The sequence below is a fragment of the Diospyros lotus genome, chromosome 15, assembly GCF_014633365.1.
Source record: "Diospyros lotus cultivar Yz01 chromosome 15, ASM1463336v1, whole genome shotgun sequence".
NCBI classification, from domain to species: Eukaryota; Viridiplantae; Streptophyta; class Magnoliopsida; order Ericales; family Ebenaceae; genus Diospyros; species Diospyros lotus.
The window spans coordinates 859754-874406 of record NC_068352.1 but is presented as its reverse complement, the minus strand read 5'-3'; the positions used below and the strand labels follow the sequence as shown (position 1 = coordinate 874406).

At 35.7% G+C, this 14653-nt stretch overlaps 1 protein-coding gene across 6 annotated transcripts in view; it reads right to left on the bottom strand.

Annotated features, from left to right (window-relative positions):
- LOC127791821 (pentatricopeptide repeat-containing protein At4g04790, mitochondrial) overlaps positions 1-14653 on the bottom strand; it is a 53165-nt gene that overhangs the window by 8497 nt on the left and 30015 nt on the right. For all 6 annotated transcript variants that reach the window (XM_052321935.1, XM_052321934.1, XM_052321936.1 and 3 more), the window contains 8 exons: positions 8946-9122; positions 8696-8760; positions 6399-6506; positions 6159-6272; positions 4946-5041; positions 4758-4856; positions 2887-3006; positions 1916-2020 (listed from right to left, as the gene is read on the bottom strand). In XM_052321935.1, coding sequence (XP_052177895.1) covers positions 1916-2020; positions 2887-3006; positions 4758-4856; positions 4946-5041; positions 6159-6272; positions 6399-6506; positions 8696-8760; positions 8946-9122 — 884 coding nt within the window. The remainder of the gene's footprint in view (positions 1-1915; positions 2021-2886; positions 3007-4757; positions 4857-4945; positions 5042-6158; positions 6273-6398; positions 6507-8695; positions 8761-8945; positions 9123-14653) is intronic.

Below are 14653 nucleotides of genomic sequence, written 5' to 3'. Positions count from 1 at the left end.
CTTCCTTCTTTCTTTCTTCTTCCTTGTCTTTCTTTTTCTTCCTCCCTATGTTAGGATTAGGAGCGCTAGAATCCTCTCAATTCAACGCCAATCTCACACACTCTCACTCGAAATGAATTCAAACAACAGAAATAAGAAAACAGAATATAAATCAGTAAAAGAATAAGGGAAAGAAACAACCAAACCACAACAAGAGACGAGAAAGTTTATCCTGGTTCAGGCCGCGGAAATAGCCCTACATCCAGCCTCGGTCTGAGATCAATTCCACTAGAAACCAATGTATGAATCAGTACAAGAAATCCCTCTTCACTCTCTATCACACGAGTACACTGCCTTTACCGAGATTACAAAGAACTTTCTTGGACACAAATCGTTCCTCTCACAGCAATTCTCTCGTATTCAAAAAGTAAATGAATGATCATGTTGTGCGACAACCCACCTATGCCTTCTATTTATAGAGAGTCAGGGCTGAAATTACAAGGTTTAATATTAGGCTACACAAAGACTAAAACACCCCTCATAATAAACACATAAGCTAGCCTCTCCCTAACTTAATTTACTTTGCCACTTCAATCACCCGAGGGATTTCCTGATTTCCTCTAACCTCCTAGATAGTTTACTCAATGCAAAACCCAACACCCTATTTCTCATTCTTTCCAGCAATTGCGTGCACATATTATATACATAATGTGTAATTTTCATAAATTACACATTTGCCCCTAGTTCATCTTTATCACATGAGCCCCTTTCAATTTCTCCTTATTTCACTTGGGTACCTTTTTATTCCACTTGGGCCCTCAAGGTTTCCAAAACTTTCTTAAATGCCCTCAAATACCCATCTTTGACCCTAAACTTTTAATCTATAACTTTACTCAGACCCTCGAGATTTCTTAACGAGATTTCTTAAAATATTCTCGAGTCTTAGCTAGTTAATCTGTCATCCTGTTGGCTCATTTTGTCTCAACAGCTTGATCATTCCAAATTAGGTCCATTAATTAAATTAATTTCTTAAAATTCTCAAAAATAAGGTATAACACAAGGTGTTACACTTTATCTCATCATTCCCTTACTAGAGAGTTGCGTCAAGAAGGGAATTTGGCATAAAGTTTTGCCGCATTGTTCTTTTGCATGGATTTATATTATCAATGTGACTTTTAGAAATCAATTGACATTATTAATGTCATGCTATTGCCACCAACCCTAATTTAGTTAGGATACGGTGAAATCGATGACGATAATGATAATGACAAATATGCATATTAAAAGGCCACATAAGCAAACTAGTTTTGTATTTAGTGGTATTCACTACTCATGGATGTAGGCACATTTGGTCGAGTTATGCATGTCTTGTGTTCTACTATTTCTTTTTTTTCTTTTTTTTTTCATCACTAAGTTTGTGGTGTGTGTTTGTACATCTGTTGAGTAAAAGAGGGCATGCTATAAGTTGAAAGGAATTCTAGGAGATTAGGTCCTCAACTTTGAGCCATGGGTAATTACAATCTTTTCAAGAAGAATAAGAGTAAAAGCTACGAAGATCTTGGGGAAAACCCAAATGTAGAAATAACTAGGGATAAGATAGATACTAGGAAAAGAACTAATGGAAGAAAGAGAAAAAAGAGTTGTATGCAGATTCTAGAAACTGGATTGGCTAGGATAGGTTGCAGTAGGCTCTGTTTTGGGGTTATTGGTGTTTGTTTAGTCTGTGATATTGTCAATATTGTATTTTTTCTGTTTAATAGAATTGAGAAGAAAAACAGAGAGAAGTTTGAAAATATAGGATGAAAAAGTTCAACAGGTGTGAGGTGTATCAGCTAAATTGAGTGGGGAAAATTGTAATACAAAAAGAAAGCACAAAATCCTTTCCAGGTTTGATAGCATAGCATTGAACCAGATAACATGAAAGAAGTGAGCATACCTGCTTTGCCTTCTCAAACTGTCCACAAGCAGCATATGCATTTATAAGTGCCATGAAGATTTGTTTTGAAATTTTAACTCCAGAGTGCTTCAATTCTTCATAGTACTAAAAACAGATTACCAGATTAGAATCATAAAATGATATTAGAAATGTCTGAATCTTGAAATGCAGAACTATACACATGAAAATAACTCTAAAATTGACCAATCTCATCATAAGAAGTCCATGGAAAACTATAACCGAGTGCTCACATCATCCCATCATAGAAAGAAAACAGTTACTACAAAAAAGTTAAAGACTGATGGAGAAGGTTCTGCTTTGTTCAAATATAACCAAAAAAAATCAAACAAAAATATTGGCAACCTGCTATTAGGCAAACAAGTGCATATAAACCAAAAATTCACATGGGACTTCCCAAGCCCTCACGACCAATCCCCAAAAGAATTTAAAAAAAAAAAAGAAAAGACAATTTAATGGTTTCAAGTGGCACCTTTCCACTCAACCGACTGTATGACCAAACATATCACATAATACATATTCTGCCAGACTGCCACATTATGTTTATGCCTGTTTGAAGTACAATGAAGAGAAATCTCACTATGGATTATACTAGTGGAATTATAGGATAATTATAGTGCACACTCTACTAGTAGGATTCACAATTAAAGGGTAGAGAAATTCCCATCTTCCTATCCTGACATTCAGTCTCCAGCTGCCCAACCATGCAGCTTAAAGAACTGCCAACATAGCCATCACCAAACAGGTAAAATCTATTAGACAATTAAAAGAGAAGGAACAAGAAAAGAAAAGATGCCCTAACAGGGAATGGGAAAAAAAAAAAGAAGAAGAAAGGAACTGTTAACCAATAACATTGGGCAAGCTACGACATAATCTACTATAACACCACCAATTTCCACAGTGCACTATAGGTGAGAAATGAAACATCCATAAAAATCTACCGTTTAAATTACCTTAGCAATATCCTCCTCTCGGTCACAGTTCCCTATAAGATACATGAAAGTATCAGAATCAGGCTTCACACCTGCATCTTCCATTTTTTTGAGAACCATCAAAGCGCCAAAAGTGTTTTTCTGCAGATAAGTCAGCCATACAGAAAATCAAGCAGAAAATCCATCAGCAAATTTACTCTTCAAGGATTGGATTGGAGCTTAAACAACTTTTGATGCTACCCAACATTCTAGAGCATAAAAACAGAAACCTCATAACTGAATCTTGACAGTTACCAGTAACTATGATTACAGGATCTCCACACAACTGCAAGTCAGGACTTGTAACAAAAAATTCATGAAATGCATGGAAATAAGATGTGAAGAAATTTATTATCCTGAAGAGTATTAGCTATTCCATCCACATGTTTTTCTCTTTTCTTCAAGATAACACCTAAAAATTGAGAAGAATATAAACAACAGCAGGAAATTTTGCATCCCAGAATAATATAATGCACACATCCAGAATGTATTTCAAAGGTTTTTAAGTTTTGCTTCATTATTTGATTGACATTTTCGTGCCTTAAGCTGCTGGCCAGGCCATGAGGATGAATCTTTATTTACATACCTTTAAGCAGATTCTCAAATCAAGAAACTTTATGCAAAAACTTTAATAAATTAAAATGGACCTTTTCCTTTGACCAAAAAATAAGAAAATGAATGAAATATTAATTTACAGTATTGCATTCATATTAGCAAATAGCAGCATTAACCCAGTGCCAAATGTAAAATCAAGCATAATAAAAGACACTGAAAAATATTCATAAAATACACCAGAGGCTGGTTTCTCATAATTACATACATAAGCGTATGATATACCACATTCCACACCATATATAAGAAAATATTGAAGATGATGCAACATCATGTAACATAGAAGCAAGGATTACATTCTGCTTCCTATTTATTCAAGGAGCAGAAACACTTGCATTTTATGGTGAAATGCATTAAAATATTTATGGTGCAAAGACATCTGTGATTCAGTCAATAGTTTTGAAAATTCTTAGACAAGCTTCCTCCTCATCTGGTTGTGAGAGAAATTCGAGTGCTTGTTCCTTTGGTATTAATTCATTCCAACCTCCGCCTTCTATCAGGGAGTACCCCTATGTCTGGAAAGCAATATTGAGATGTGCAATAATGTGGAAGGTAGTTTTCACTTGCTTGAAGATGAAGGGTGCTTGAGTTTGCTGATCGCTCACTAAATAAGTCAGAATTGGAGGAAAATTTATTTAATGATGCAAATGAATGGAGATTAAACCAATGGCAATAAAGAGATAGAAATTGGTGATATTATGGATGTGTATTTTTTGTGTAGTTTGGTGGATTTTGTATCAGATAAAGGTTGATGATTTGAAGAATTGTAAAGCATTTTCAATTCTCAGTTTAGCACCATGCTTTTATGTGTCGTTTCTTAACTAATATGCTGACTTGTTCTGTCAATTCCTATTCATTTGATGTTACACGAATAGTACTTTTTCAAGAAACTCTGGAAATTATGACTTTTTAACTAAAAGTGTAGTATTGGATTTTAATTATATCCGCACAAAATTCAAGTCACATTAAATATTCATGACATATTTGGCACTTATCAAAACTCTGCATGTCCCAGTACCCATGTCATAATTGTATTCACACTGTATTTCCAAGTTTGTGCATCCTTGAAAGCTGGTATGAATGTAAAGACGATATACTATACTGAGTTCTAGAATGCAGCACAAGACTATATACTTGGAGAAATTTCATACACAAGCTCAGGATGTTTTAATAATCGAGAAAATTAGTAACATTCAAACAGATAACAACAGCAAGAGCATCAAAGGGGCCAAGGAAGTCACCTCTCGGAAAAATCCTGCCATTATTGAATTATACATGCCTGATGTAGGCCTCAAATTCATTTCTGCAGAATCCTTGATCATGTTGTATGCACCTGCAAACTGCATGGCAGCAAAGAAGAAAAATATGTAAAGTGCATCACTTAGACATTAGCAGAATATAAGAACAAATGACAGGACAGAGAACTCACATCTTTCATCCTGGCACACAAATTTATCATGCTCCTGAAGGTCTCTGCACTTGGCTTCAAGTTATGTTGACAAATCAGCAAGTAGATCCGATGAACCTTATTATCATGAGAACACAATAATATCATCAAATACTTCAAAACAAATCAAAGCAGTCATCTTTTACCTGGAAACAAAGAGTAAAATAAACTTGTCTCATCAAACATTTCATTTCAGATCTTTTTCTGCATACAGATAAGAAATAGAGCATGACCAAGTAAAAACCAGGGTGAACATACTAATGAAACAACAGCAACAAAAACTAGAGCTGCAAAGATTGAAAGGCCTAGAGACTAGAAAACTTAAACAGATCATGAAACATGCAATAGGTCTGGTTAACTTTATAACTATGGTTTTACATTTCAGACCTTGAGCTATACAAGCTTATCGAATGCTCCTTTATCAATAAATCTGATGCAATGACATAAATATGCACATCCTACATCTCTACAGATCTGTCTTCTAGCCACTACATATTTTACCTGCCCAAGGCAATTCCAATGGCAGTCCCACAGTGTCAGAGGTGTCATGTTTCCGTGCTACACAGATTAGTTTCACAATATCAACTATGTGATGGTACACAGCAATATTAATTATTTTCGTTCACTACTATCTCATGAAATTTTTCCATATGACAATGATGCTGAAACTTTATCTCATCATTTACTTGCTAGAGGGTTGCGTCAAGAAGGGCATCCAACATAAAATTTTGCATTCTTTTTCATGGATTTGTCAATTGACATTATGAATTCATGCCACCAAGCATAACTTGATTAGGATAACATGCAGTTATGATGAAGTCTCACAAGGTCAGAGAGTCAGAGGGGCAGACTGGCACAGACCAAACAGGGGCTTCAATTTAAATGATGTGCAACCCTTCAGATAGAACCTATACTATCTTTGTCATCACACTTTTAACATTTCATCACTTCTAATTGTATATCCTTCATCTCCCCCAGCAACTCATTTTCAGATTATGCAAAACCAGTTATCAATAAAATATTACTTCCCGAAGTTGATAAATCAGAATTTCTGCACAACTCAAGCAGTCATGAGTGGTAACACCATTTTTGCCCAATAGCAGCATATGCCTGGATTCAAATTGTTTTGTATGCATAGGACCACCAAAGAAAACATAAATCAATAACAAATAAGAGTGGCAAAGAATAAACATACCAAATTGTAGTCACAACTCTCCTCACAAGCATGTAACATGGAATGAATTGTCTCTATTGACAAACTTAAACCTGCTTCAGGCATCTGATCTAATACATCAAGAGCCACATGCACCTATGTTAAGAATAAAAGGTGATCACTTCTAACAACTACAAAAGATGGGGGAAAAGCCCATAAATCACTAGTAGAAAAGGACAGAAAAATCCTAAGAGTCATAATGCCAAGTATATCAACCTATACCTTCGATGAATCACAGCAGTAACTAATGAGCTTCGTATATGATGCAGAACAAGGCAACAACTCCAATTTCTCATGCAGACGGTTGAATTTAGAAATAACATCTTCAACCTGAAAGGCACAAGGGTTTGAGTGTGGAAAAGAAACACTTCAAAAAACAGCAAAGATTCAACAAGCGGATTTTATTATGGAAGATACTTTTGGTTGTCAATAAAGATCATAAGTAAGATAACATTGAGAATCTAAAGAAAAACATTTCAAGACCGATATTCTGTACAATTTAATATAACCCCATAAGACAGCCAAAAGAATATGAGCATGAAGTATATCAAAATGTGTAAAATAAGAGCATAACTGAGATGAGGATGCTAAGATAGATGTGCAGCCATACAAGGAAAGATAAAATTAGAAATGAGGTTATTTAAAGGCGGAGTGGCTTCTATTGAAGATAAAATGTGGGAGATATGGATTGGTCATGTGAGAAGAAAACCAATAGAGGCTCCCATGAGGAGAGTTGATAGAATGGAATAAGTAATTAGCAAAAGAGACAGAAGAAGACCCAAAAATATTTAGTGGGAGACACTTGGGTTTGGCATTAAGTATACAGGCCTTACAAAAGATATGGCAATTGATATAAATAAATGGAAATCTAAAATTCATGTAGTCGACCCCACAATGGAATAAGGGTTTGATATGTTATTGTTGTAAAGACACCAAAAAAATTGAGACAAAGATTGTTGTAGCAAAAAGTCAACAGCGAAACAAAAAAATAAAATACAGGGACATCGCAATGCACAAGGCTCCCAATTTTGTGAGGTTGCGAGGAGGTTGTTTCCACAGCTTAACCCAGTGACTTTCTAGTCATGCATGGGAATGAAAACAAATTAATCTGTTCATGAACAGATTGAGTTTGGGCTGCCACTGTGCTAATCTATTCAGCTAGTGAAATGAGTTGTGGCTTTAGCAAGTGAGTTGAGGCCAAATAAAACCCAAACTCAGCTGAACTACCTTGCAATGGTGCTGATTGCAAAACTGTCTCTGGTTCTCATTTTTGTGAAGATTAAACACTTACAAGCATTAGATACATGACAAAGTAAACATTTCTAGTAGGTTTTGCAGAAGATCCAGCCACCCCTCCTTTACAAAGTTTCACCTTCTACCAACCATACTTTCTCATATCTTTGAAACTATAATAATATAAAGCTAATGCACGACAATGAAACAAGAAAGTCTTACGGTCAGGTGTGCTCCATTTGATTGTATCACAGCATACAAATGTTCAGACATGGTAACTACTGTCACTTGCACTTTTATCTGTTATCTGCCAATGGATTGAATAATTCCCTTGACACTTCTGTTGAAGGTATTACTCCTTACGATAGTTGGTCCCACCCTAAATGAAGTGATAGGGTTGTGTTATCTAATAAACAACTAACACAAAAACCACAGGACCTCTTCAACGTGAACTCCAATCAAAATATTATTTCATTAGGCAAACCCTCTCAGATATACGTTGTACCGCCTGAATGTGGTCAAAAATGGGCCAGAGCCACTACATCAACATTAGTAGGGGTTGATTACTTACTCCCAATTTCATCATTATACTATAATACAACAATCACAAGCCTCAATCCCGTTAGGTGGGGTTGATTACATGAATCCTTCCTACCTTTTCAACCATCTTTATTCATGGTCAGAGGCGGATCTGGGGGAGAGTTAGACTGAGCTTCAACCCGTGCCAGCCTCAGCCCAGATCCATGTAAATTTTTTTTTATTTTTTTTTTCAATTGTCAGCCCGTATTCCTTTTAACCTTTCCATGTTCCTCAAGCCCCAATTCAAATATGTTGCCCCAAACCAAACTCATAATCTGGCCCAAATCAAAAATTTTTGAATTGACCCAATACCCAAACCCATCAAATCCTTACCATTCTCTCTCTCTTCCTTCACGTTCACAGACACCGTTCTTGACTTCCTGATTTCTAGCCCCTGTGTTCTAAATTCCTGGATCCACCCCTATTCATGGTTTTGTCTTTTGTAAGCCCAATATAACCAATGCCATATTCAAGGGTTTTCCACCAAGTTTTCTTTGGCACACTAGAAAATATCTCTGAAATTATTAGCAAAAAGAAAAAGAGAGAATATCTCTGAAAGAATTAGGACTTCAGTTTACTGTTAGCCACTAGTTAATGCAGGGAATACACAAATAAAAACTGCAAGCAAACTGCTTGTGGTCTAGAAATGCCATGCAAATTGTGCCCACAGGGAACACTACCAGTAGTATTCATTAGAGATTCCTCACCGCTAAATTTGGCACACTAACTGCATAATTATAGATCAAGTCTGAGATATTTTCTGCTCCAATATCTGCATTTTGGAAAGAAAACAACACTATAGCATACAAAACCATTATCAAATAGCAGAGGAAATTAAAACTCAGCCTTTTCAGATAAACTAACAAAAAATATAACAAGTTATGCATTATAACCAAATAAAAGATAGAAACTTTATTGAATTTCCACAAAAAGAAAATAAAAGGATTGTGGAAATACCACAGCTCTTTAGTGCCAAAATAAATTTCTCCATGAATGACTCCAAAAAAAGCCTCCCCATGGACTTAAAGATATTTGTCAGATGCAGGAACTTAAATTTTGTTATGTCAATGATTTCCAGTAGTGTCAAAAGCTCCTCCTTCCGGTCACTATCACATAATGCCAATAAATAATTTTCTGCAACATCATTTACGTCAGTGAGGTTACACCAAATGGGAAAAAGTAACAGTATGAAATCAAGTAATAAAAATTAAGTAAATAACTAGAAGACCTTAAATATGAAGGGTTCTTTGTTTTACGTTCTGAAATTATAGAGAGCAGTACATCCACCTGAAATATTCACTATCAGTGCTACAGCAATCATATATCATGTTCACTTTCATGCTTTAAGATACTACCCGGGCTTGCTATTGCAGAGAACCACCATCTTCCATGTTATAGGATGAAGCACACAAATCAACAGCATACCAAGCCTTTATCACACCATGTGGAGTCGGCTATATAAATTCTAGCTCTCCATCCATTTCTATCCATAACTTTATCTTCTATAAGACCCTTATAACTAATATTATACCAAATAGTCCATGTGGTATCCAGATTAAATAGCGATGGAATAAAATTAAGAATAGGATAAATAGTGATGGGACTAACTAATACTGTCCCATGTTTGGTAAAAAGGTATTACCTGAAGTTACAATTATTTTATATTTGGTATATCAAATTGTGAGTGAGGTATTACTAGTCATTAATTGTCAAGCAACCAATTTGCCCATTCACCAGTACAAATTACTCTCATTTTATTTCTTTCAAGTTCTGGAAGACAAGATCAAGCCATCAAAAACTGTTACCAACTCATTGATATCAACATGCACAAATTCAACCAAATAACTGATAGGACATGGAAAAGGAGTTTCTTGTATATATACCAACATAAAGCACACTGCTGGTTAACACAATCAGAAAGCCTGAAATCAGCAGACCCACAAATTCAACCAACAGCATTACCCATAAACCCAATCAGTAAAACCCCAAATCAACAAACCCACAAACCCAACCAAGAGCATTACTTGAAAAATCACTCCAAAAACCCACAAATTCAACCAAAAGCATTACCCAAAAACCAAATCGATAAAAACCCAAATCAACAAACCCACAAAACCAACCAAGGGCATTACATGAAAAAGCAATCGGAAAACCCAAATCGACAAAAAACAGATATGGAAATCGAGATCACAAACCCAACCAAGAGCAATACATGAAAAAGCAATCAGAAAACCCAAATCAACAAAAAACAGATCTGGAAATCAAGATCACAAACCCAACCAAGAGCATTACCTGAAAAACCATTAGTAACACCCTAAATTGGCAAAAAATCAGATCTGGAAATCAAGATCTAGAAGAAGAAAAATCAGAAGAGGAAGAAGGAGAATATAGTTGTTCATGACAGACAGTGAAGAGAATGACAAAAAAAAATGAAGCGAGAAAATGTGATGCGTTTTTATACCCTAGGGGCAAAATTGTCCAGACAATGCAGACATTTAATCCCACCAAAGTGGGATTACTTTAAACCTAGGGAAGGTGGTACAAAATAATCTCACTTTGGTGGGATAAGATTATGCACGGCTTAGTTTATCTCACATTTGGTCGGATTCCAAATGCATGGTAATACCATATTCCAATCCTTCTACCAAACAGGCCATTAGTGCCTCCCACTAAGTTTCTCTTGGTTTTCCTTTTACTCTTTTGTTCCATTCCATCCACTCTCCTGACAAGTCTTATTGGTCTTCTTCTCTCATGACCAAACCATCTAAATCATGTCTCGCACATCTTATTTTTAATAAGAGTCACCCAGACCTTATTAAAAATAGCTTCATTTCTAATTTTATCCTTTCTTATATGGTCTCATCCATCTTAACATTCTCATCTCTATTATACTCATATTTTGCACATGTTGTTGCTTTCTGCACAACATTTTGTGCCATGCAACAAAATTGGCCCTATAGTTGTCTTTTAAAATATCCAGTTAACTTTAATGTTTCTACTCCAGGATATACGTGTTTAATACCCTATATACAAGATTAGTAAAAGATGATGATGACGACATGTATATAAGCAATTCAAACTCCTTTCTTCTCTAAAACCCTCCATAAAACATCTTCTTTGAACTTTGTTATAAGTTTTTTTCTAGTTCTATAAACACCATATGTAAATATTTTTGTTACAAAAGTATCATTCTATTAACAGGGAGGAACATTCTCAATGTGATAACTCATTGTTATTATCATACTAGGTCTCCCTCCCTTCTGTATTAGTAGGTAGCCCCCACTTTGTGCTTCATAATTGAGCCAGCACAGTCTACTCTGTTTTTCTCTTTTCATCATCCTTTGTTCACAAAACATATGAACCCAACATGAGAAACAACTAGACCAGACTCAATTTTAATTAGGTTGGATTTTGGCCAGTGCAGATGACCTGTACAAACTGCAAACCTGAATGGAACAAGGATTTTAATTCAGATATATTCAGGTTTTTTCATGTTTGGTTCAGTTTAAGTTCATTCTAAGAAAAAGCCCCAAGAGTTCGGTTCAGTTTCAGTAAATAGTGTTCCGAACTTGAAGCTAGACATAAACAGACATTGTACAATAATTTGTTGTTCACAGTGCTTGATCTCACAGCGCATTCAAAAGTTTTTTATTAAGAAAAAGTACGTGATGTAATAGAATTTGTCTCATCATGTATTCTTTTGTTTGGTTTCCATTAGGTTTTTTTTTTCAAAAAAAAAAAAAAGTGCAGCTTGACGTGAATATGCACTATCAAGAAACCAAACCAAAGTGCTCAGTTTTTGGTTCAGTTAATCAGCATGCTCAATTCATATCTTGATTGAGGCAGCATTTAAAAACCTGAGCAGTTTGATTTAATTCAATTTTTTTCAAAAAATGAAGTTTGTGCAGCCTTAATTTGATTAGTTTGTTCATATCTTATAATTGGTCAATTCTAATTGGGGATGCTCATAAATTTGGATAAACCTATGAACCTGTCACGACCCAATTTTCAAGGCCATCACCAGCACTATCCTCTAGCAGGTAGTGGATCCTGCCAAGAGTAGTAAGCCTCATGTTTCACAATTCATATTTCACTTCAATAATAGCATTCAATGTAAAATTCTCATATCATGGTCTTGTACCATCATTATCAAATACCATCGTTCTTAATACAGAATCACAGTTCAATATCTCAATGCATCTGAATTTTCAATACAATTTGATAAAAGATCAACACTCTAAATCTCTATCTCACTACATGTGGTGTATTATATTCCCAAAGTGTGACTAAGGTAAAAATGTAGCTAGGACCTCTTACCATAATCATTGAAATAGAAGTTAACCTACAACTAGAAATTGTAGTGGGGTGAGTCAAAGGTCAACAAAATTAGTGAGGGTGGAAAAGCATTATGATGGGAGAAATAAGAGTTAACACAACAAGGTCTACTACTAAACATTGCCATGACATTTAATAAAGTAATGGGAGGTTGATGTGGAACATCTTGCAAGTGTTTAAAAGCCAGTCCGAAAGAAGCCCAATGAGGCTTTTAGGGTTTTCTATGTTTCTACTTCAATTAGGATTTGGTTTTCTATGTTTCCTACTTCAATTAGGATTTGACTCTTGTGTTTTTCTTTTTCTGATTCAACTAGGATTTCCTTTTCCTAGTGAATTGAGGTTTAGGATTAGCATATTGTCAAGACCCTAGCCTTAACTTGATGTTTCCTTTGAAGATAGAATTGGAATTGAGGCAGAAAACTAACAAAAATGTGAGATAACAGACAAAATAATAGGGAGAATAGATAGAAATGGGAGGGAAAATCTGATAGAAATTAGGGAGAAACCAAGAGACTTCAATAATCTTCTTGATAATTCATACATAATCTTGGCAGTGTGGGTTTAGCTTTATGTATAAGCCATCCACAAATTCTACAAGGCAGTTAGCACTCTTCCACCACCAATAACTGCACCTAAATCACTTCCACTGCCTCCCCCCACTATTCCATATCTGTTACTGAACTGTTCCTAGAACATAATTGTGCATAACAACTAAATAAAGATATAACAACTGAAATAAAAAAATAACTTCCTAATTCTAGTGGTCATGACATTCCCTCCCCCTTAAAAGATTTCTTGTCCCCAAGAAATCATGGTAACTAGCTACTCCTCCATCATCCAATCCCTGCAGTGTCTTTTTCTTCTACCATCCCTTCATCTTCTTCAATTTCTTCATAAATTTCTTGCATATCAAAATAAAGGGGCTGACTTTCATGAGTTTCCATTATGGCCAAGTCGATACACGCTGGGCAGAACTTCCAGCCATCTTCTACGGCAGCAAATCTTGTTTCCCTAGGTTCTATTTGCTCACAACTGCAACAATGACGAGTTCCATCGAATTCATGAAAAGGGCAGTACTTCTTGACCCAAATAGGATGCTCTACATATTCAATTAACCCAGCAGCATTTGTTGGTAACGAATGCTTGTCAACATCACATTTTGTAACAAGACTCATGATAAGGATCAATCCCAAGCATAGAAAACTCCTCATCACAAATTGGTTGATTGCAAGCATAGCATCTGAAACATTCTAAATGCCAAACTGCACCTAAGCAATTCAAGCTTTCATAGCCCATTTCAGTGTTGCAGCCCGCACATACCCTAAACCCTTGTATAGCTTTGGCTGGTTGTTCATCTTCTTCCCATGGATACTCATTGTCTTCCAGAATTTGTGCCTCCTCCTCTGACAGAAAATCCTCCTGCAAGTTGACTTGCAAAGTTCTAGGAATCAAGGTGGTTCTCCAACTGTCACAAGAACTGGACTATTTTGTTGAATATTAGAATCAAAATACCCCCTGGAAAGTAATTCCACTGGACGACTAACCTGATACCTTTTGGCCATCATGATCATGAGTTCGTCCAGCTTTTTATTGAATTCTTCCTTGAATACTTTCTCCAGTGACTGCATTCTCTCAAGAGTTCCTTCGGCCATTTGCACAATTCACATTCTTCAAAATTCACTCTGGATCACTGCAACAATAACCACCTTGTTCTAATCGGAATCAACTGCTATGAACCCTAAATCACAGTCAAGAAACCGCTGCTCTGAACCAAATTTCAGGACCCTAGCCCTAACTTTAAGTTTCCTTTGAAGATAGAATTGGAATTGAGGGATAAAACTGACAGAATTGTAGGAGAACAAACAAAAATGAGGAAGGGAAATCTGAAAAAAATTAGGGAGAAACAGAGGCACTTCAACAATCTTTTTGATAATTCATACATAATCTTTGCAGTGTGAGTGTAGCTTTATATATAAGCTATCAACAGATTCTACAAGGCAGTTACCAATTTTCCACTACCAGTAACTGCTACTGAATCACTTCCACTACCTCCCCAATGCATATTTGTTACTTAACTGATCCTAGAACATAAATGTAAATAACAACTAAATAAAAAAATAACTTCCTAATTCTAGGGGTCGGGAGGCCTATAAATATTCTTGTCCTAAGTTTAGAGAGCAGCTTTTGAATAATATCATATTTCTACTTCTAAATTTGATTATGTCCTCAATTCAACGTGAAATTGGTTAAAATCGCTTCCTACGCTACGTCAGTTGGTATCATAGCAAGCAACCTCGCCCAATTCAATGGCCGGTGACGACAACGTTGGC